Raw genomic sequence first — 24,445 nt, forward strand, 5'->3', positions numbered from 1 at the left:
AATGGCCTCATTTGCATGTAACCGTCAGACACCGAATGAGGAAGACTGAAGGGGCACCGGTGCATTTGCATTGTGGTGCTGGCGAAGGATATGGAACGTACCACGGACTGCCAAAAGGACAAACACATCTGTCTTGGAAGAAGTCCGGCCGGAGTGCTCCCTAGAGGCAAGGATGGCGAGACTTTGTCTCACTTACTGGACGTGTGTCCAGAACAGACGAGTCCCCAGAGAAGGACATCATGCTTAGTAAGGTGGAGGGCAGCAAAAAGAGGAAGTCCCTCAAGGAGATGGACGGACACACTGGCCGCAACAAGGGGCTCAGGCATGGGGACCATTGTGAGGCTGGCGCAGGGCCGGGCAGGGTCGCTCTGGGGTGGAACAGACTAGATGGCACCTAACAACAAGGGGCCCTGGCGGTGCAAGGGATCACGTGTTGGGCTGCTAACGGCAAGGTGAGATGCTTGAATCCACCCCCACCGGCTGCTCCCCAGGAGAAAATGAGGGTTTCTACTCCCACAAAGAATCACGGTCTCAGGAATTCACTGGGCAGTTCTACCCTGTCCTTTAGAGTCGTGGTGAGTTGGCACTGACCCCATGGCAGCGAGTGCTGTAGACAGACTTCTTTCTTTCCATTAGAAGCAGGCTACACAGGAGTAAGCCAGAGGCACACGAGGCACCAATGCTGCGAGGGCCAACTCGCGGAATGAGTTACTGGGCTGAAGAAATCACAACTCAAGCCAAACCTCAACAAGCAGTTAAAGGTCCTGGGTGGCTTGTGGAAGTGAGGGAAGCGGAGCAAGAAACAAAGTAACTGTTTTCCTAACCAGGGTTTTCCCACTGTCTCAGTCAGGACAGCTCAGAAACCCACAGGGACTGAAGACAGGAGTGGAGCGGGTATCCTCAGAGCCGCTCCAAGGACCTTCCGGAAGCAGTACCTACACACAGCAAGCAGACTGGCAGGGTGCTCTCCGTGGATGAAGAAGATGAGGTGGACAGACAGACTCACTACCAGCCCGGCCACTTGAGTCTTTCGGAAAGTCTGCTTTAAAACGCAAAGCAGGCTTGCAAGGGACCCACGAGGTCGGTCTCTTGCCTGCTTTTGGGACTATGAACCTCCCAGAGGGCCAAAATTAGTCCTTTTGTTTTCCTCCAGGACACAAGGCGGAAATTAAACCAGGTCTACCCAAATCAAACCCACTGCCAACGAGTAGGTGCTCACTCATAGTGGCCCTGCAGGGCAGGGTAGAACTGCCCCTGTGAATTTCCCAGACTGTAACTCTTTACGGGAGTAGAAGGCCCGGTCTCTCTTCCGTGGAGCAGCTGGAGGTTTCTAACTGCTGCCTTGTGAGTCATAGCCCAATGCACTTGTAAAACACTTTTTATCGTCAGGCTCTGGGCTGGCATCGAACTGCACGCGGCGGGCAGCCTAAGCCTCCAAGGCCACGGCGCACACGCTCACAGCCGGATCACTTCTTCCTGCACCCGGGGCAGCCCCCACCTCACTCACTTTACAACCTACGACGTCGCGATCAAGCCATTGCAAATGGCATTCCCTGCCGGTAAGAATCCTTTGGGTCGAATAGGAACCAGCCTGATATTTTATAGTGAGGTGACATTTGATCGTGGTTTACGATGGTGGTGGTGGTGATTTGGGTGAGACAAGTAGGTTCGAGGTAACACCTGCCCGAGGCTTACATTCTACTGTGATGATTTGGCAGCCTGGACCTGCCTGAGAGTGACAATGAGGAGTCGGGGTTGGCTGGGCACCTCGACCAGAGTGACAAACGAGACTGGTCGTCTTTGAGCCCATTCTAGCTCACGGACAAGCCCGCATGTTTGCCAGGACCATGGTTCTCCACAGCATCGTCTTGGCTGAAAGCAGATCCCAAGCCTGGCTTCTGAGGTGCTGCTGGGTAGAAGTAGGTTCAAATGGCCAATCTTTCTGTTTAGTGCCTTTCCTGCAAACATTGTGCCCCCTCATATAGCATGTGTGGTGCACACGAGAAACTAATGCAGGAGAGGGGTTGCATGATCTGCTCCCTAAAACTTTTAAAAGACACATGCTATTTGCCTCCAAAAGCAGCCGTAGCCCAGCACAAAGAAGTACCGGTGGTGGCATAGCGGGTTAAGTGCTGAGCTGCTAAGTCTGAGGTCAGCAGTTCGAAACTACCAGCTGTTCCAAAGGAGAAAGATGAGGCTTTCTACTCCCATAATGATTTACAGTCTGGGGAACCCACAAGGGAAGTGCTAACCTTTTCTGTAGGGTCGCTATGAGTCTGCATCCACTCGAGGGCAGTGAGCTTTTGAGTTGGAGCCCAACACAAGCCATCTGTGCCACCCAGGGAGGGCCAGGGACTCCTGCCACCCAAGCCCACTCCCTCTTCTAGGAAAAGCGCAAACCGTATATGACAGCCCCCGCTCCCTCAACAGCATGAAACGGCAATTCATCGGTGTTCCGTTACCTCCAAACTAAAGCCACACTCTGCCGGATGTAGCATGGTTACCACTCTGAGGACAGGGGACAGAATGAACTCACGGAGACGGAGCTAATCACCAAATCCCTCCACCTGCTGAAGCTGACCCCCACTTCGTGTGCTCAGCCTTTCACATCTGCTTCCACACAGGCTTAAAGCCAAGGACCACCAAGCCACGGCCACCGGTGATGCCAGTGGACTGTGGAAACGTCTCCGTGGGCATCGAGGTTGCCTTCGGCAGAGGTTGCTGTCCACATCGGTATTAGGAAGGAGAGGGGATCTCGGGTCAGGATAGGGGCCGAGCTGAGCTGTCCTGAGAAGTCCGCTCCTGGTGGGCACTGAGGAGCATTCCCCAGGTGGCCCCTTGGGTGGTGCTGCCCTATCGCTCTCAGCTGGTTATCAGCCTCCTGGGCACGAACACTCTGCCATCCCACACGCCCACTTACTATTTCTGCCTGGCTCTCTCTGCCTCTGTCCTGGAAGCAAATCATGATAAAACAGAGACTGCGAATGAGCCTGCTTGGCAGAAGCCTTCCTCAGCCCGTACCGCCACGTCCAAGGCCATTTGTCACCACTTCCTCAGCGCAGACTCCAGCTCACAGGTGAGCCAGGAGTGGCCACGCTCAACTCACACAGCCCCTCTTGGCTCAACATCTACACCATTCGCATCAGGGCTGGAGTGAGGTGAGACCAGAAGACAGGGTGCAAAGCGTGAGGAGGCACTCAGCCTCAGGCCCCCCAAGAGGGAGCACCCCCTCCAGAGTGAGGCACCTGAGACCTCTGGAACTCTGCACCCTAGTGACCTCCCCTCCCCCCGGTGCAGGGCCTGACCCTCCTTCTCTAAGATGCCCTGGGCATCGTAGTCGGTGCGTGAGGAGCGATACTCTACGTCATTCTCAGCAGCCCAGCTGGGGACCTGCGGTTCAGCGGGTCCAGACCACAGACTCCGAGTCTTCAGCTCGGGTAGCTCCTGACAGGCTGTGTGAGGTTGGACTCGTTCCACAACCTCTCGTGTCTCACCAGTGAAGGAAGCTCATTCCACCCCACTGTCCGGTGGTGAAAAGGACCCTGGGAGATGCCAGCATGCTCTGCTGTGGGCGCAAATTGTCTTCAGAGGTACTCTGGGAAAAGAATGCCCAGGCTTCTGAGTAACGGGGTGCATTTACGGGACAGGCTGAGTCTAATTTTCCTTCCCCAAGTAAGACAGGCCCATCGCCATAGTCCACGGTTTAAGCCAGGCCGTGGGGGAAAGCGGTCAGCTCTTTCCAGGGAGCCGAGACTCTGAAAGTCTGACCTTCAACTAAGATCAAGGGGACGTCTCCTCTCCCGTTCCCTGGGGAAGGGCTGACACAGCATGCTGCAGGCGTTCAGTTATGTTCCCCTCCAGACCATAGTCGAAATGGCGAAAGATAATCTTGCTTCCATGTTTGTCAATAATCGCTTTGTGAGAACTTGTCGCAGAATGCAGGGTACGTGATAAGAGTGGTATATAAGCCTGCCTTGAATGAAGTTTGGGACCCTGGAGTGTCCATGATTCAGAAGCCCCCTATGCCCCGCCTGTTACCTCTCTCTCTCTCTTTTAAACTGGGGGATCTTACAGCTCTTACATTCCACACATCCATCGTGTCAAGCACATTTGTACATACATTGTCATCATCCTTTTCAAAACATGTTCTACTTGAGCTCTAGGTAGCGGCTTCTCATGTTTTCCCTCCCCGCCACCCTCCCACCTCATGAACCCTTGATCAATGATTACGATTTTCATATCTTATACCATCTACTGCCTCCCTTTATCTCTTATCTCTTAACCTAGAATTTTCTTAATGGCGACCATGCCCCTCTTGACCCCCTGTCCGTCGTGAGCTGATCTTGGCTCTCTCACACGTAGCATCGGGGTGGGCGTGTATAGTGTGTGCCCACAGCACCGGGCTGGTTGGCCAATGGGGACTCTTAGCTATTGCAGCTAAGGCAGCGGCGGGTGACATCCTGATTCTCACTGTGGGGTCAAGATGATATGAGATCCAGAATGTACCCTCCCAAAATCTTGGTGAAAAACAACTGAACACCTGACCTTGGGCTGGGTCACCCCATTGAGCACGGGGTCACCATGCTTTGGGGTGCAGCAGTGAACACCACCGTCACCACCACCACCACTGGCACTGCACCCTGAGGACTGGGTGACCGGTGACTCTCCATCATGCTGGATGGACCTGCCTGCAGGCGCCACCCACAGGCCTGCCACGTTGCCACGCAACCTACCCCCTGAGGCTCTTAGAGGTTCAGAGTCCACGTCTTCCGGAAGCCCCAGGGAGAAACAGGAAGGGAAGTTCTTCCCATACAGGCTGCTCGGCAAGACAGGATGGCGCCGAAGGAGGAGAAGGAGGAGGAGGAGGAATGAGGAGCCTCACTTACCACTTTCGTTTTGTGGGTGCTGGACCAAGACTTGGAACTGTAGCCGGAGGATGCCCGGGTTTTGGGTGTCTTGGTCACAGCCCTGCAGGGAGAGGTTGAAGTTGCCAGCCATGTTCCCAGGCTGGGGGTCCTCCAGCCTAAACACCTCCGGGTTGGTGGTGGAGCCTGGGATGTAGTATTCCACCCGTTCCTCCTTCCTCACGCAGTTGGAGACGTTGACTGTGAGGAAGGAGACGCTGGCCCGCAGGTGCGCGGGGACCACAAACTGCCAGGTCATGAGCTCATCCTCGGGGAAGCCTTCCGGGTAGTTGGCAGACATGAGGGTGGCCGAGCCCTCGCCCTCAAACACAGACTCCACGATGCACAGTCCTGGTGGGAGCCAACCAGGAAGAAGAGAGGGCAGTCAGACCCTGGCCTGGGTGCCCAGGGCTGCAGGGTGCGCTTCCCAGACCCTTCCACAGAAGAGTGGAGTCCTCCTTGAAGGAGTTTAGGTTCAATAGGACATGGTGTGTCCAGAGGTTGGTAACGAGAACACAGCTGCTGGGAGCAAGCCACTGTTCAAGAACAGACTCACCGAGAGAGAAGGAGGCCCTATTCTGTCAACACCCAAACCCAAACAAACAAACACAACCAACCCACTGCCACTGAGGGGACGCAGATTCATCGGGATCCTGTAGGACGGGGTAGAACCGCCCCCTGTGAATTTCTCTCTTTACGGGAGTCAAGCGACCCGTCTTTCTCCCTTGGAGCGGCTGGTGGTGTTGAACTGCTGACCTTACGGTTAGCAGGCTGACACATAACCATTAGGCCATGAGGGCTCCTGCTCTGTAGCAACTGTCGAATCCCAACACTGATTCCAAACTACCCCCATGAGGTGAGTGAGTTAGGAGGTGGGGGAGATGTGCAGGAGCACACCATGACAGAGGATCTCTAACACCCCACCCCACTCCCCATGATAGAGGATCTCTAACACCCCACCACACCACATCCCACACGCAGTTAACAGAGGCCACTTGGAAAAGCATGGTTGTTAGAAGTTAGATAGAGGGACAGGGAAACTAGGGTCCTGAAAGGGGGACAGCCAGACTGTAGGACAAGAGAGCGCTGACGGACTGTGACAGATGTAACTAATGTCACTGAACCGTCTGTCACACGGGAACCTGACGTGCCGTGTCAACGTTCACCGAGGGCACATGAAAATATTTTCTAAAGAGGAGGAAGCATGTGGCTGTGTTTGCTTCCAGCATGCGATCGAGTTGGCTTGGGACTCCTGGTGACTACGTGAGACAGAGTGGGACGGTCCCAGAGTCCCCCGGGCTCTCATCCTGTCATCAGGGGTGCAGCACCAGGTATTTTCTCCTAAAGAGCTTCTGCCTGGGTTTGAACTGCCAACGGTTGGGTTAGCAGCAGAGCAGGGCCGCTTTCCAGAGGCATAGGTAATCGTAGGCTGTAGCAAAATAACCAGGATGTCCGAGTTCTCAGAACTCGTTAGCTTTGTTTTGCATACAGTTCATTTAACTGTGTGGTTAGATAACTTGATTTTTAATAAAGGCTCTGGTTAACACCAGCTTCCCAAATTCCCAAACACCTAACCACCAGCTCCCATTGTTAGCCAGAGGGGATTCAGAGGGTGCTGATGGATTCCGCACGCCACCGACACAGAGAAAATGGACACAGAGAAAATGCGTAGGAGACGGGGAACAGGAAGCAGAAACTAAGAAACTGTGCAAGCAAGGTGAGTCTGTAGACTTTTCCATTCTGTTCTTCGCAAACAAACCTCACCTGCACACAGGACAAAGGAAAGCGGCGGCCCTGTTTGTTTAACAGCGAAAAGGGGTTCGCACAAGGAATGAGTAAGCCACACCTCGTACTGAAGGGACTGAACAGTAGATGCTTCCTTTAAGGTACTGTAGCATTCCGGACACGTCACCATTGCTAACCTCGAACACCTAACCTGCTCAGGCAGTCGGGAGGGAAAGGGCACACTTACGCTTTATGGAAGTCAGGTTTGCAATGCTCAAGCCAGACGCCTTTCTCTTGTCGAACCACGGCAGGTGTAAGGCCATTTTCACTCCCTCCTGCACCTTGACCCGGGACACGGTGCCGTTGTTGCAGAAGGTTCCGATCCGGACCTCGGTGGCATCGATGCGGCCGCCGATGGAGTACGTGACCCCGTCAGGGCAGCTCTCGCCCGGCCCGATCTGCCGCAGGTGGGAGGTGGAGAACCGCAGCTCCAGGCCCATGTTCTTAGGAGCCTTGACGTCCCAGATGAAGGTTCTGTTGAGGGTAGGCAATGAGGATGTTGAGGGCTGGAGCGGAACCTCCCCAAAAGGACACGGGCCTGACATGCAGTCTGAAACACATCACAAAAGCAATTGTGATCACAAACGCTGCAAGGCCAGCCGCCCCCAGCTCCTTCTCAGCCCCTGCTGGTACCCCAACCCCATAAGGAGCCCTGGTGGTATGGTGGGCTATGCACTCAGCAGTGAACTACAAAGCCACAAAGCCAGTGGTTCGAACCCACCAGTAGCTCCATGAGGGAAACATGAGGCTGTCTGTTCCCCTGAAAACTTCAAAGTATCAGAAACCCAAAGGAGCAGCTCGACTCTGTCCTACAGGGTCGCTCTGAGTTGGGATCGACTTGATGGCAGTGTGCTGGTTGACCCTGAACCCCAGTTGCAGTGAGTGCTGGTGGCCAACAGTGGGCAGATACATCCTTCTCGATGAAGTGCCTCATTCAGGGAAGCTGTCCTGGCCCAGAAAACCTTTAAGTTGCACCCTGACCAAACCAAACCAAACTCGCTGCCATTGGGTTGATTCGGACTCAAAACAGTGACCCTACAGGACAGGGTAGAACTGCCCCTGTGGGTTTCCAAGACTGTAACTGTTTAGGGGAGTAGAAAGCCTCCTCTTTCTCCCAAAGAGTAGATAGATGGTGGTTTCAAACTGCTGACTTTGCGGCTGGCAGCCAGTGCATATCCACTTCTGTGTCAGAGCCCCTTCATCATCCCAAGGCATCCCGTATCGTCAAGAGCTCCCTAATACAGGGGTGGCGACATCACCTGATGAAGCCGTTCATACTTCAGAAGGCTGTCCAGTCAGGCTGAGGGAGACTGCAGCTGAGGGTTCAATTTTTGCTTTTGGGGGTGTATCCTGTTTCCCTTGCTGATTCTGGGGTTCCTTTGGAGGGCTCTCTCTAGGTAAATGATGTACATGAGAATCCTTGGGTCTGGCTCTGAGGGACCCTGACCTCAGACCTCTCCTAACTACTGTATGTTCCTAATGAGATCACTAGAGCCCAGCTGGCAGGCCTCTCTGAGCAGGCCCTTCTGGAAGCCAGGGGGAGGCCATTTGTCCCCGAGAGTCTATGCCTGGGAAGAGCTGACTTCCCTTAATCTGAGAGAAGCATGGTTTTGCCATTTGTAGGGCAGAACACTGAGATCCACCTCCTAAATTTGGCTTTCCACCACACCCTCGCCTACCAATCCCCCTCTGAATGGACAATGTCCTCCAGGGCACCCCGCAACAGCTCAGTCATCTTCCTGCCTCATGGCTTCAACGTTGATACTTCATTGAGCCCTTGCGGTGTAGTGATTACATCTTGGGCTGTGATCCCCAAGGTCAGCAGTTCGAAACCACACCAGCCAATCCTTGGGAGAAAGCCAGGGCTTTATACTCCCATACAGAGTAACAGTCCTGGAAACCCACAGGGGCAGTTCTACCCTGTCCTGTAGGGTTGATATGAGTAGAATTGACTCAAGAGCAGGAAGTTCAATATGGAGTATATATATATATATATATATATATCAAGCTATTTGCCATTTATAACAATCCAAACTTCTCATCTGTGCAGAGTGGTCACCTGGAGGCCTGGTGACCAGTGCCAGCACTGGTAGTGGACAACCACCTCAGGACAAAGCTCAGCTGCATGTGGTCATCAGCGTTCTGTCTTGCAGTGCACTGCACTGCCTGCCTAGTCCAACAGGGTCAGACTTTGTGTGGCGTGGAATACCATCCTGATTTTTAGGAAGCATGGACATTTGGCTAGTTCTATCAAACCAGCGCTTGCCTCGTGAAGCTGAGTGCTAGGAACCTCCTTCACACACTCCCACGGTGCCCAGGGCACCCCTGGCAGGTGCCTGGTGAGCTCTCTGCTTGAGAGGGATCCCTTGGCCTTCTAAAAGCAGTGTTTCTCAGACCTGCCGCCACCCTGGAATCACCTGGAGGGCTTCTAAAAGGGCCAGCATCCCTGTTCCCATCCTCTAGAGACGGGGTGGGGAACATCTAGCCCATGGGTCATAGAAGGCCCTCAAAATCATCAATACCAGCTAACATATCACATGGCTCATCAAAGAGATGCAGCTCCAGCCATGATGTTCTCACTGCCCTCTGATCGATGCCAACCCGTCGTGATCCACAGGACAGGGTAGAACTGTCCCCATGGGCTTCCGAGACTGTAACTCTTTTTTTTTTTTAAAGGTTGCTAGGAGTCAAAAATGACTCCATGGCAGTGATGGTTTTAACATCTCACTGTATTTTATTTGATTTTTTAAAAACAGTTCTATTGGCATATAATTTACAAACCATACAATTCAACATTTCACTCCTATCAAGAAGAGTTGTACCATCATCACCACCATCAATTTTAGAACATTTTCTTCATTCTCCTACTCATTGTTACTAGCGCTCCATTGCCCTCCAGACACTGTAACTCTTTGCAGGACTAGAAAGTCCCCTCTTTCTCCCGAGGAGTGGTGAGGGGTTTTGAACTACTGACCTTGCAGTTAGTAGTCCACTGGGTAACCACTATTTCACCGGGGCTCCTCATGAGGGCTGACTGAAACGTTTGACCAGCAATGGCTTGCGAATGATGTTAGAAAGATCCCAATGCCCTGGGTATAAAAAGGTTCCCCACCCCTGCCCTAGAGATTCGGATCTAACTTCTGAGAGCCCTGCATCTCCCAGCAGGCCTTGGATGCTGGGAGATGAGGCTGTGCAGGCCACTTTTAATTTGCTGCTAAGAGCAGGATGGACAGGCACTGTCAAAGTGCTGCCCACCTCCGAGTCTTCTCTCGTACTGCCCCATCCAGTACCCAATTTTTTAAAAAACATTTTATTAGGGGCTCATACAACTGTTATCGCAATCCATACACACATCAATTGTGTAAAGGGCATTTGTACATCATTCTCAAAACATTTTCTCTCCACTTAAACCCCCGACATTAGGTCCTCATTTTTCCCTTCCCTCCCCGCTCCCCCCTCCCTCATGAGCCCTTGATAGTTTATAAATTGGTATTTTGTCATATCTTGCCCTGTCCGACGTCTCCCTTCACCCACTTTTCGGTTGTTTTAAGTGGCCAAAATGATTGCTATAGAGAAGCGTCACTTCTGTACGGACGGTCAGCTCGTCTTTCCCAGCCCAGACCTCTCCTTTCATGAACGCCAGAACTATTCAAAAACCAGGCGAGAACAGACTTCAAGTTCGGTGTCTAACATTCAGAATGCTTATTGGGAACAGGTTTCAAAGATGTAGGGGAGGGAGGTCCCTGGATTGTTTCTGTTAAGAGTGCTTGACGAATGCAGTCCATGCAGTGCTGTGGCGAGAACAGAACACGGGTCTGCCAAACAGAGCTGGACTTTTGTCCCGAGATTGTCCTCTGCTGGCACCAGGTCCCCAGGCCCCTGGGCTGCCCTGCAACGGTAGGGAGCTTGGGTGGTCGAAATGGCAGGTGCTTTGTTCCCTGGGAGGGGGGCGGGGGAGCCTTCAAGAAGTTGGTGGGAAAATGGAATTAAAAGATAAGGGAGATTCTTTTAAATGACTTCCTGTATATGAAATCCAGAACGGGTAAATCTATAGAGATTATAACGGGATTCATAATTACCCAGGGGCCTAGCAGGGGAGGTTGGGGAGAAACGAGTATGATAAAGACGAAAATGTACTGAAATGGATTGTGGTGAAGATTGTACAACTCTTTCCTAATGCGATTAAGGGATTACATTGTATGATATATGAAGTACATGCTAATAAAACTATTTTTAAAAGATAATTAAATTTTTCTACGAATGTTTGAAGCCCTTTTGCATTCACCTCATTTTTCCGTTTTTCAAGGTGGCTATTGCTTATTGGTTTAACAAAATGCGGCGATAATGCATGTCTATAAACAAACAAACAACAACAAAAGACAGCAATGAATGAAAACTTGATGGTGGTGATGATTGCACGGCTCTTCTTAATATGACCGAATGATTCCATTGTATGCTGTGTGAAGGACAGGTCGAAACCATTGTGTTTGACAAAGTGAATGAAGCAAGTGAACGATGCTGGTCCCCGAGGCCACCCTATTCCCTTACATAGAAACTGTAAGGTGCTTTTCTCGCTGGCCTTTGGACTCTGTGATTCTGTGGGAGCGCCTGTGTGCTCGCACGCAGGTGTATTTAAGGAAGTGGGGCTGACGCCTGCACACGACCCCTCTGCTAGAGAGCCCTGCAGGTGAAGCCCTGGGCTGCTCACTGGAGGTTGGCAGTCTGCACTCAGTCAAAGGCTCTGAGGAAGAAAGACCTGGCGGCGCTGCTGTTCCGGTGACGACCTCTAACCCCCTACAGGGAAGTTCTTCTCTGTCCTATGGGCTTGCTCTGAGTCAACATCAACTCCAGGGCACCCCACAAATTATAACAAACAAAAACAAAGCAAGACAAATACACCTTTGTGTAATACAACAAAAATATCTCGGGCCTTTGTCCATGCGGTGACGGGTCCACGTGTGTCCTCTCACGTATGTGCCGTCCGTCTTCACCCCTGCCCCGGGGTTCAGAGCCCTGGTGGCGTGGCGGTTATGCGCTGTGGTACATGAGCGGATGATGCGGAGGCACTCATGGCAGACCATGGACTGAAAACCCTTGCTTGTGACGGTTCGGTTGAAGCTGCTAAGATGGTTGTGAAACTCAGTCTGCTACTCACCCGCTGTGCCACATGAGCGGGTGACTTCCTTTGTGAGCTCTGCCAGGGGGGCGGGCGAGGGCTGTTTTAAGACTGACAGCCATGCCTGGCTGCATAGGAGCTAATTAAGGGCGCAGAGAGTTCCAGAAGAGACCTTCCCTACCTGGCATTAGCGTTTATGACACACTCACCAACATTCTTGTGAATCTCCATGACAAAGTGCCTCTCTGGGTACTGGCAGCTGAAGTCAAAGACGGCTCTCTCCCCAGCCTTGACAGTCAGTGTGAGTTGGTATCTTTTGGAAATGATGATGTGACAGGGTTTCGCTGGCAGCGTTGGGCTTCCAGCCTTTATGAAAACTCCCATGCCGCTCCTGGGGGGCAGAGTAATCTCAAAAGCTCCTGCAGAAACATAGAGAAAGCACGTGAGCAGGCAGTTTGGTCTGCAAACCAGCTACTGGTCCCACCTCTGTGGGCCAGGGTTGGGGGTGCCCCTAGATGACAGCTCCGTGGAAAAAGGGGAGGCTGCAAGGTGACAGGTACATCATAGCTCAATTCACCAATGGGAAAGGATGGGGCGGGCTGGCTTGATAGTGAGATATGTTTCTCCTTCGGCTTACCAATTTGTCCACACATTACAAACTCAGTATCGCTCCTGAGTGGTACATTTTTACCCCTGACACCCCATTAAAGAGCTCCAATCCAAACTCCCTGCCAACTCACAGCAACACTACAGGACAGAGTAGAACTGCCCCTGTGGGTTTCTGACACTAACCCCCTACGGGAATAGAAAGCAACGTATGTCTCCTTTGGAGCAGCTGGTAGTTTCGAACTGCTATTGTGATCTTCTGGTTAACAGCGCAATGTGTAGCCCTCTATCCCCGGCCACCAGGGCCCTGGATAATAACTAAAACTCCCTGCCAGTGAGTCCATGCTACTCATAGCAAGCCTAGAGGACAGAGTGGAACTGCCCTTAGGGTGTGGGATTAGATAACAACTGGAGTAACTGCTCCTTGTCTCTTGAAGAAGAGGAGAAATTCCAGACACGCCTTTCATCGGGAGAGAGAGCACCCGGGTCTACCGCTAGCCTCTGTCTCCCACTCAGACACTGTGGATGCCCAGCTCGGACCTGTGGAGGGGGCTGGGAAAACCCTTGGGAACATTCGATCTACACAGAGTGCTGATGAACGGGGAACGAAGGCTTGAGCCAAACCAGGTGGATTCCCGAGGCGGGGATGCTGCAAACACATCGGAAGAAATAAGGACCGGCGAGTGAGCGGAGGGGGTTGGCTCTCAGCAAAGGCACGCAGGATTTCCTTTGTTGAGATGGGCTGGGCCACTGTACAAAATATGCTTTTTGTAAAAACAAACATGAGTGAAGGTAAGGTCTCACAGCCTTAAAAACAACCATAACAGCAAAGCCTCCAGACCCCTTGCTCCTCGGATCTGAATATTGATCTGAGTGGCAAGAGAAAAAAAAGAAGGAAAAGTAAAACTGAAGTGGACTTAGAGTCTTTAGTGATGTAGAAGTTAATTTCAAACACGGAAAAAAAAATGAAGTGACTTTGTCACCTCTCACAGGACCAGGGGGACAGCGTGGCTGGCTCCGTGACAATTTTCGGGAAGGCTTCCGGCCTCTCCAGCCTCAGCTGGCGTCCTCTCCACCGCAGTCACCCTGCGGCGAATCCCAGCTTCTCTCTTCCCATGCCAAGGTCTTGTCCAGCTCAGGCCTTTGGGCCTGCTGGCCCCGGTCCCAGACTGCCCCTGCTCTAGATCTCGGCTTCTTAGTCCATTCTCAGCCCAAAGGTCATCTCCCCAGTGTGGCCTCCATGACTAAGTGCTCCTGTGGACGGTACGCTGTGGACTAAGTGGCCCCCTGTGGGCCTGTTGTGGGCCTGCTTGTTCCCAGCCTGGGATCACAACACAGCTTCTGCACCACAGCAGCTGGGACTTGCCCCTTTGGCTCAGCGTTTACCTGGTGCCCGAGTGGAGGCAGAACATCCCAAGCCCCCCCAACATGTCCATGGATACATCGGTTGATTCCGCGGTGGGATTCTCCACTTCCATGCAGGAGGCCCAGGTTAGATGCCTGGCCAACGTGCCTCAGGTGATAACTGCTTGATACTTGGGAAGGAGGGCGATGTGTTGCTATGATGGTGAACGGGCTCCCGTAGCACTTCCAGACTCAGGCAGACCAGGAAGAAAGGCCTGGCAATCCCCTACTGAAAATCAGCCAGTGAAAACACCACTGATCTGCAGCTGGCCGTGGGGCTGGCGCAGGCCCCAGCAGCGCTTCCCTCTGTTGCGTGCAGCGGGGCTGGCATCAGAAGCCGACTGCACCCAGCCACAGGACCTGGACGCAAACTGGAAGCCTCATGTCCTTGTCCCTGCCCTTGCGGCCGCTCGTTTCCAAAGACACTCCAGCTGGGGCTAACAAATCGTGTCCGGAAGCAGAGCTCCGAGCCCTTCAAAGAGAGATGAAACGTTCTCTGAGGCAGACCGTTTCCTGTACTTGGCTGCTTCGTCCTCAAGCAGCGAGGCCATTTAGACTCTTCTGAGAAGCCGTAGAAGTGACGATGCCTCATTCAAAGGAATTCCACATCCACCCCACACACCCAGTTGTCAGGTCTGTATCCGGGCTGTACATAACCGCCCCAGGGTCCCTTAAACATGCCTTATCTGGTTGTTTGGAGAAAACTCTGGGAGCACGCAGTTTCCAAAGGCCTGGAGCCTTGCCTGGTGCCCCCAACCCCTACTTCCCAGGGATGTAAATCCACTGTATCGGTCGGTCTCACTCCGTCTGGCTTCCCCCATCCACACCCCACTCCATGCACTGGCTGGTACACCTCAATTTATTTCTCTTACTTCTTGTCCTGTGGGCTTTTTCACAGGTTGGTTAAAGCACGATTTTAAAAATGCCCTTCCTACAGGAAGAGGAGGAAGAAACGCTAAAGTGGCAGAAAGAGCGTATTTCTAGACAAGGGGCTCTTAAAGGAACGGAAGAAAAACCCCAACCCCAGCGGACATTCGGCTTAGGGACAAGGGATAGGCGTCCTTTGTCTAAGGGTGCATGCGATATTGTCAAATATCTTTACGGGTGAGTCAGAAAAGAACGAGGTTGAGTTCGCCAAGATTCTACCTCCTCCCCCCAAATACCTCCCTCCTCCTTTCAGCCCTGGCAGAGCTCCCAGCCATCCCCGGTACACGATGATTTGGTCTCTTGTAGTAGTTACGAGTTGGGCTACTAATCGCAAGGTCTGCAGTTCTAAACCACCAACCGCTCCACAGGAGAGAAATGAGGCTTTCCACCCCTGTAAAGAGTTACAGCTCCGGAACCCACAGGGGCAGTTCTACTCTGTCCTATAGGGTGGCTATGAATGAGGTGGCATCGACTCAATGGAAGTAAGTTCAGTTTCTGAGTTTCAGCAATTCCTCCTTTTAAATATGTATATATAGTTTTCACTTTAGAAATCCTGGAATCAGGCAACAGGCTAATATGTCCCAGGCACCTAACTTGGTACAAACAATGTAACAACAACAGGCATAGTCCCTGCCCTGTTGACAGTCGGGCTAAGACGTTTCCAAATGGTCCGTCGCGAGCTTTTTGAAACGATGAGTCCTGAGTCCCAGCAGGTCTTGGGTCAGCTCTGGGGATCTGAGGTGGACACTTTCTTGTTGTTTCTCACGAGAGAGAAGGATTTACTTTAATTTCTTCATACAAAGAGTCAACGCCCCAAGACTAAGCATTGAATCGCCTGGCCCTTCATGAGGTACTAGAGCCACCTTTATTTCAGGCCAACATGACCCAGGTTTCCATCCAAACTCATTTTTGCAAAGAAGAAAAACGAAGCCTTCAAAGAGGTAGCGGACTCGTTCCAGGTTAGACTTTTAGCACAACAGCATGCTTCCCTACTCTGACCTTGCCCTGCTCCAGCCAGCACGCTCTGCTGGGCAGCCACCGTCCCTGTCTGCCCAGACCCGAGAAGCCCTCCCCTGGCTACCTGGCTCAAAGTCCTGAACAAGCACCAATCTACAGTATGCATGCAGTACAGCAGCACCCCTCTCAGCCTCTGTAGCAGGCGGAGGTGACCTATGTTGTAGTCACTGGAGTCACAGACAAGGACACGTCACCCACATAACCGTCATGGTCCAGGCCTCCTCACAGCTGGAGAGCGAGAGTCGGCGTGAGAAGAGGAGGGAACATCCTTGCACATCCTTGTGATCTCATTCTCCATCCTCCCCTTCTAAGCCCACCTCTTCAGAGGCACTTATCTGCCACCTGCCTGTCACTGTGTCGTACTGTGGTGGCTCGTGGGTTGCTGAGATGCTAGAAGTCATGCCATCAGTATGGGCCTCCCTGGTGGACAGGTGTCAGTGGATCATCCACACTACGACAGACCGGGACTAAAAACCTGGCAATCTACTTCAAAATCTTAGCCCACAGAAACGTTATGGGCCGAAAGAAAATGCTGTCTGGATTGTTTACTTTGCCGTCAGAAGGGATGCATTTGGGAGGAGGATGTGCACTGTGCTTGGTGCAGCAGAGGGTTGGCAAGGAGGAGCCTCCGTGAGATGGACTGGCACAGTGAGCCACAGTGATGCACTCAAAGTGGATGACAACATTTTATTCCATTGCACATTAAGCTGACATGAATTGGGGTTGACTCAATAGCGTCCATCCCCCCTTCTGTCCATGTATCCACCACCCATCTATCCATCTCTGTATCTGCCGTCCACCCATCTCTCCATCATCCATTCATTCATGTATCCATCTATCCATCCACTCACTCATCCATCCTTTCATGTATCCACCTATCCCTGTATCATCCATCCATCCACCGATCCATCCATGTCACCATCACCCATTCATGTATCTGCCAGGCAGCCACCCACTCATCCATCGATCCATCCAAGTATCCACCACCTACCCACCCACCCATTTGTTAGCATTAATTTAACTGTAACATCCCTGGTGGTGCAGCTGGTTAAGCATCAGACCACTAACTGAAAGGCAGGTGGTTCGAATCAATCAGGTTGATGATTGATGAAAGGTGAGGTCATCTGCTTCCAAAACGATGTCCAGCCTGCAAGACCCTAGTGAGCAGTCTCTGTAAGGGTTACTATGAGCTGGAACCCACTCCACTGACCACTGTCATGGGCTTGTCTTTATTTATCGTGATGACGTGGCAGGAAGACACCACTGCTAGTCAAATCCCATTGCAAGCTCACTTTATCCCAGATGCTTAGAGCTGGAGAATGAACAGTTTGCTTGCTCCTTGCTCTTCTCCACTCCGCAGCCTTCATCAGACCTGGCGATTGGAAAAGCAACTCCATGGAGGAAAGCTCAGCCCCCTCCCCTGCCCACCAGCCTCCCTCCCTCCCTCCCTCCCTCCCTCCGGGTCTGGCACATGTGAGCACTAGATAAGTGGACTGCAAGTTACAGAAAACGGATATAGGTGTTTTCTCCATCAATACCTCCGTTCCTTTGTCTCCCCAGGAACCTGGCATTTCATCGGTCCAACGTTTCCAAAGTTCTATTGTCCCTGTCCACAGAAACACAGACAACACAGCAGATTCTGGTGTGAGCTCAAGGTCTCTCGGGCTCAGAGAAAGCCAAGCCCACCTCCACGTTAGCCACGTGCGGGCTCGTCTTGGAACCCAGCTGTGGTGACTGGGGCCGGTGACTCACCCTCTGGTCTTCGCTCCCCCTCCGACCTTGCCTTATTAGGACACCGTCACTACGTTCTGCCTCACCAGCTGCTTCTCAGGTGGGAGTTTCCAATTGTTCTAATCACCATTCATGATGACACACAGGATATCAGACAGATGTCCCCTCGATGCCTCCTGGCAGCCCATTTCTAGGAGATTCCAGCAATCCCATCGGACTGACACCAGGAAAGCTACTGTCTTTCAGATTTGTCCAGTGACGCTTCCAAGACTGACCCAAACCAAACCCAGCCAGGGCAGTTGTCACTTGACCGGAGTCCAACTCCTGGTGACCCTGAGGGTGGACAATCCTGGCTGACGGCGAGCTGTGTGTTGTGTTGTGTTGTGTTGTGTTGCACGGTGCAACACGGTGCTCCGTGGGCTTTCACGCCTTTCAGAAGCAGATCTGCAGGGCTTTCTTGCAAGGCAGCTCTGGGAGGATTCGAACCACCAACCCTTTCCATCAGTCAGGGCTGGGCCATTTGCAACACCCAGGATTCCCAATGGCTGACCCATGTTGTTACAACAGACGTGCACACTGCTCCCTAGAGACGCTGAGTGTGACTTGTAAACGTTTTAGATGGGTTTGAACCGGTTGCCTCAATCCTGGTGTGGCTTCTGGGGTGGGGGAAAGGGGGCCCTCAGCTCAGCTCTCTCCCTCTGTCTCTCAAACCAAACCCACTGCCACTGAGACTCATAGCGACCCTGTCGGACAGGGTAGAACTGCCCCTCTGGGTTTCTGAGATGGCCACTCTTGAGGGGAGTAGAAAGCCCTGTCCTTCTCCCTCAGAGCAACTGGCAGTTTCAAACAGCTGATCTCCTGATGACTGAGCAGTTGCCGGGCAGGGTCTAGGCTGAGTCTGGGCCCGGGAGAGAAGTCAGATGTGTGAGACACCTAGAACCCAGAAAAGTGCACCCAGGTGTCAGCAGGGATCTTCCCTAACAGAGAGGCTGAATCAGATCGCAGAGCAAGCCCACGAACGGAAAGCCATGTGGGGTCCAAAGAGCCCCCTGCTCTCTCAGGAAGGTCACACCTCATCTAGTCCCTCTGCCACGTCCGCTGGACTCAGCACTTCCTTCATTGGGGGGAGCAGGTGCCCTGCTTCTCTCCTAAGCACCCCTCAAAGGAGGGCGCTGTTCTTGGGGGCCAGGTCTGGGAATGCCTTATCCTTAGAGATTGTGACAAGATGCTCACCCCAAAAGCGGGCAAGGGAGTGTCGATGCCAGCAGAGGGGACAGGGACTCACCACACACACCCCATCCCCACACCATTTATGTGACTCCTCCCATCTTTCCTCCTTGCTGGGGCAATTGCCGAATTCATATAAGCTACATGTAGGCTTGTCTGTCCGGTCCATCGGCCCCCACCAGACAATCAGCAACTGGAGATGCTCAAGTAAGTTCCAGAGACTCTGAAGATGCCGTGGGTCCATCGTGATCTGCCTGGTCAAGGAAGGCATCAGAGAGGAGACGTCACCCGAGATGGGTCTTAGAAAATGAATAGTAGCTAGTCAGCCGGGCATACTGAGATGGGAGGCGGAAGGATAAAGGGAGGCCATGCAGGTGCAAAGACAGAGAAGTGTGACATGGCTTCCTGGGACCACGCCAAGAAGTTTGTCTTGTTGGCAAGAGAAATACGGGTAGAGGAGGCTGAGAGGGTCATGCGGCAGGCAGGAAGGGAGCTTGGTTGTTGGCCATGGGCTGGGCCTCACTCAGAGAGTCCAACATCTTAGCAGCTTAGTGTACTGGTACAAGCACGGATTCTAGAACCAGTATGTCGGTTGGATTCCTGGTCCTACCAATGACCAGTTTTGTCCTCTTGGGCCTATAACTCATTCTGCTCATCTGGAAAATGGGCTCATGAATGGAATGTTTTTGGCATCAATGAGTGAATGGCTAGCAAGTGCTTAGAACGATGGGCCAGCACATCCCCAAGATGACTACTCAAGATTGGCGTGAAGCAGGGAAGCGCTGGGGCATCAGCCTGGCTCTGAGGGGCTGTGCAGGGCCCGGCTGAGGTGGGGAAGGCGTCCAGTGTTCAAACTTGGGACTGGGGGAGTGCGTGCTTCCTTCTATTTGCACCCAAGGCACCTCGCCCACTTCACACAAACCCCAGCCCTGCTGACGAGTGTGTCTGAACGTCCATCTGCCAGGCTGACTCATGCGGCTCCACTGCCCGTTGGAGGCTCGGGGCATGGGCGGTGCTCCCCGAGCCCGCACAGTTCAGGAAGCTGCTGGCACAGGCTGCTTCACCCTCAGCCCCCCAGTCCTTGCCAAGGCGGGTCCAGTCAACCATCAGAAGGGGAGGAAATGCTACCATTTTTACCACGTGAGCAAATGTGTTGACCGGCACCAGTTCTACCAGTAAACTCTGAGTGGGACTAGCATGTGGAGCTGGGGCAGTGAGACCTGAAAGCTATGGAGGGGCAACAGGCTTAGACCCTCCAACTCCATCAGTCTCACCAACAGGGAGACCACTGAACTACCCGCCTAGAAAAAGTTCACCTCCCATGTTCCTATAAGAACGAGCCAGAATACAAGCTCTAGTGCCTCACAGACAGGAAAGGCTTGGACTCTGGGTGCCAGGCCTCACTCTAACACGAGTAGACACTTGGTGAGCACTTGAGATGGGCCAAACTCCCTCCTTACTTCAAACAAACAAAAACTGTAGCAAGCATATAAACCCAAACCCCAAACTCACGGCCATCAAGTTGAAGCCGGCTCATAATGACCCTCCAGGGTAGAATGGAACTGCCCCTGTGGGATTCTGAGACTGCAACTCTTTCCAGGAGTAGAAAGCGTTGTCTTTCTCCCTCGGAGCAAGGGGTGGCTCCGAACAGCTGAGCTTTTGGATCACAGACCAGCATGTAACCACTAACCCATAAGTATACAGCTAACACTAATGTAGTGTTTGCTGTTTCTACAACCTTCGTGTGTCCGGGGTTATGTCCACCATGGTGTGCGAGCATCATGATGAACTGTCCCCAGTTTTCCCTACACTCTTTTTTATTATTTTATTTTTTATTAATTTTTAAAAATCATTTTCGGGGGGGGGTCTCTTAGATAGCATTCCATACATCAATTGCATCCAGCATATCTGTACCTATGTTGCCACCATCCTTTTCTAAACACTTGCTATTTGAGCCCTTGGTAGCAGTCCTCTTTCTCCCTCCCTCCCCCCTCTCCCCTGCCGACCCCTGGATGAATTAGAAATTATTACAGTGAACCCTCGCCACTTCGCGCTTCGACTTCCACGGCTTCACTCTATCGTGGTTTTTGCATAACAGCGCATGCTCTGTCATTACTGCCACTGATTGGCTCATACTGTACACGCTTGATGCCATAAATAATATAATAAATGATCATTGTAACGTCCAAAACGTTTTACTGGATTTTCCCTTTCTCGTTTAATAAATTGGGTAATACGAGTGTAATGGTGACTAGAGGGTGTTTTTTCATGTCCTCTATGCTCTAACTACGAAAATATTTGATTTACAAATAAGGAATCCTACTTCGTGGAATTTCATTTATCACGGTAGGGTCTAGAACCGATTAACCGCGATAAACGAGGGTTCACTGTATTGCTTTTGTATCTTACACCGACTGCTGCCTCCCTTCACCCACGTTTCTGTTGTTCATCCTGCTGGTCCCCATACTCTTAACAGACGCTCAGGGTCCCCTAACATGCGTGCATTGGATAAGCATGTACAGAGCCTCCAACTAACCCAGGAAGGAGCTGCTTATCTTCACCCCCGTTGTACAGACCAAGACACTGAGCTCGCCAAGGTGCCTGGGCATCCAAGGTCAGCAAGAGCCAGGGTTTGCGCCTAAGCAGTCTGACTGCAGAGCACAGTGCATCCCAAGGACTCTTCCCTGGGGCTCGCCCTTCCCAGGGGATTCTGCACACAGCCAGGACGTTTCTGACAAGCCTGCTTGCTCTCATCACAATCAGTCAAGGCCCCCCACCACCCCGGCTGGCTCCCACGGGGTGTTTGGAGATACCAAAGGGAAACAGGGACAAATCTTCCGTTTCAAAATGTTCCCACAGTGGAGTCTGGATTGATGTCAAGTGCTCTGGACTCGAAGACCAGGGAACGTGCTTTTCTCTTGGGCGGCACCATCTTGGTCTCGGGATCCAAGAGCTGGGCGCCGTGGAGTGGCGGGCGGCTCCACAGCTAAGTGAGGTTTGCCTGGGGGATTGTGGGTGGCTGGCAGCCAGGATTCTGGAATGAAGGGCTGGAAAGGAAAGCTGGCCAAGGAGGAGCAAGTCCCAGGAGACCTCCAGTCAGCCGAGTTTCCCATGTTTCCATCCACCAACCTGCCTTTAAAAAAGCCTATAATTATTCATTTTAAACAAATGTAACCAGGGATTAGGGGCTGGGGGTGGGGTGGGGGAGGGAAGTGAGGTCCTAGACTCACAGCCCCTCCCGACCCATCTCCCGCCCCCCACCACATCACCCACCCCCACCTGCCCTTTAGAAAGGAGGGGGACTCTCAAAGGGGCTTCTGCTTTGGCTTGGTAGTAATGCTTCCTGCTGGACCCGAGACCCACACCTGTCCTTGCAGGGGTCTGAGCTGGGAAGGCACTCAAGGATTGGCTTGCTAACCAAGCAGGCCCTGAGGATGCCCACCAATCCCCATCCCCACCCTCCAGCCTCCCTCCAAGTCCTCCAAACTCCTCCCCAGGCCCACATGCTGCTCAGTGGTCATCTACAGAGTGAGGCCTGTGTGAGAGAGACCTGCAGTGAGTGTGGGGGCCCCCGAAACCCCATGACACCTTTATATAGGAGTACCTCAGAGGATGACCATTTCCAACCCCAGCCAAAAACCAAAGTCCCTGCCCTCAAGTTGATAATGATGACTCAGTGACCCTATAGGGCAGGGTAGACCTGCCCCTGTGAGTTTCTGTGACTGTAACTCTTAATGGGAGTAGAAAGCCCCATCTTTCTCCTGAGGAGCAGCTGGTGGTTTCGAACTTCAGACCTTACGGTTCGCAGCCCAATGCATACCCATTAAGCCACCACTAGAGTTCCTATTTCCAACCCAGGACCGCTTAGCTCTGGACAGCACCATACTGAATTGGGAGCAGGAGGGCTTCAGAGGGGGACCAGCTAAGAGCACACTGCATGACAGCAGGCATTGAACACAGAAGCAGAGCTGAACAACAAAGAGAACTCAGTTGATGGCCACTGAAGAATTCATGATTGTGTGCTAAAATGCCACAGGGCCACTTTCTCCCGCATTAACATTTTATGCAATGTTGAAAAGATTCATTTTTGTCAGATCCTGAAATGTGAATCGAAACAAGATGGGACATCACAGAGGATCACAGAGCCGGAGGGGGAGAATCAAAGGAGTCCATTACACATCCCACGTGTGCATGCCCAGGGACAGACCCTGCACGCCGGACCGCAGCACATCCACCCGACCTGCAAGTTGGCAAGAACTTACTGAACCTCCCTGAGCTTCCGCGAGTTCCAGGCCTAGCGCATGGAATCGGACATGAAAGAGCAGTGCAATAAAACTTCATCAGGGCTCCGGTTGAACAAGAATCCAAGCACAAGACTACCTGCTCCGCACAACTCCACTCAGATCAAGTTCAAGAAGGTAAGATTCATGTATGCTGCACAAGTCAGTGAGGGGGCCCTGAGAGATAGGCACCCATCTGCTTTAAAGCCTTGGAAACCCAAGAGGGGCCGTCCACCTCTGACGGAACAACAATGGTTGGATGTGGTTTATATTTCAGAAGACTGGTTACCTTGGGAGCGAGAGGGGTTCATTAACTAGGAAAAGGCATGAAGAAAACTTCTGGGGTCCCGGAAGTGTCCCAGCCCTTCATCTGGGAGAAGCTTACAAGATCCGCACTCAACTGCCGTCAAGTTGCTGCCAGCACATCCACAGAACAGGGCAGAACTGCCCTGTGAGTTTCTGCGACTGGCGCTCTGTACGGGAGTAGAAAGTCCGGTCTTTCTCTCTGGAAGCAGCCGGTGTTTCCGAACTGCTGACCTTGCAGTTAGTAGCCCAACATAACCTACTACGCTGTTCAGGCTCCTGGTCAAGATACACACGTACCTGTCTATTTTGTGTGTATACACATACACACACGGGTCTATGTAAAATGCATGAAGATATATGTACAATTTAGATTTGAATTCTTTATTATATGTTTCCATTAAAAAAATTTTTTTAAGACTCAGAAAAACCACTTCTGCTCTTTGAAACTGTCTGAGGGGTTAGCACGAAGCTTCCTAAGTCATGGGTCTCGGCCCCATGTGGGGTCATGTAACTGAATGTAAGGGTCGAGATAAAAGTGTTAACAGTAAGAGATTTTGAACTTGCCCAGCACTGACCAGAAATGAATGCAACATCCCACCCCCTGTGGATCGGAGGGCTGCATGGGTTCTACGGGTCTTGAGGGAGAAGAAGTCCAGAATGGGAATGGGTGCAGCAGACCACCCTCCCTTGGTGCCCCGGGGCACACCGCAAACACCTGGGTCCCTTTGGGTGCCTGCACAATGCTGGGCTCTGGGGTCTCTGAGTCTCTACCTTCAAGATGTTAGGGTCTTGCAGGGCTCCCCAGTTCCTGCTACACACCATTGTCGCTTGTGCAATGTTGAAGATGGAAACGAAACACGTGTCACCTTCCGATGAACTATGGTCACTCCCTGCGGTTTGACGGACAACGTGCGGGAAGCGACACGGGACGGGGAGGCAGGTGTGCAGCTGTTGGCTCTTGCAATGGACGGCCCTGGGGTGTGTCTAGGAGGAGGACCGGGCTGATCTCAGCGACATCAGAGGGCGGTTACAAAGCAGGCCTTAGAGCTGGGAGGTGTGCAGACTTCCAACAAGGCGTGGTCACCAAGAGTCAATGGTTAACCATTCTCTTGAATAAGGACCCCCCACCCCCACCCCTACCC

General features: G+C 52.4%; 1 protein-coding gene across 1 annotated transcript in view; it reads right to left on the reverse strand.

Moving 5' to 3' along the window:
• CDCP1 (CUB domain containing protein 1) overlaps positions 1-24,445 on the reverse strand; it is a 59,674-nt gene that overhangs the window by 18,225 nt on the left and 17,004 nt on the right. The window contains exons 3-5 of the mRNA XM_013005009.3: positions 12,015-12,224; positions 6,877-7,239; positions 4,887-5,255 (exon numbers count right to left, since the gene is read on the reverse strand). Of these exons, the coding sequence (XP_012860463.2) occupies positions 4,887-5,255; positions 6,877-7,239; positions 12,015-12,224 (942 nt within the window). The remainder of the gene's footprint in view (positions 1-4,886; positions 5,256-6,876; positions 7,240-12,014; positions 12,225-24,445) is intronic.

This window comes from Echinops telfairi, unplaced genomic scaffold (genome assembly GCF_000313985.2).
Source record: "Echinops telfairi isolate 266 unplaced genomic scaffold, ASM31398v2 ScPeMD7_7420;HRSCAF=8458, whole genome shotgun sequence".
Classification (NCBI taxonomy): Eukaryota; Metazoa; Chordata; class Mammalia; order Afrosoricida; family Tenrecidae; genus Echinops; species Echinops telfairi.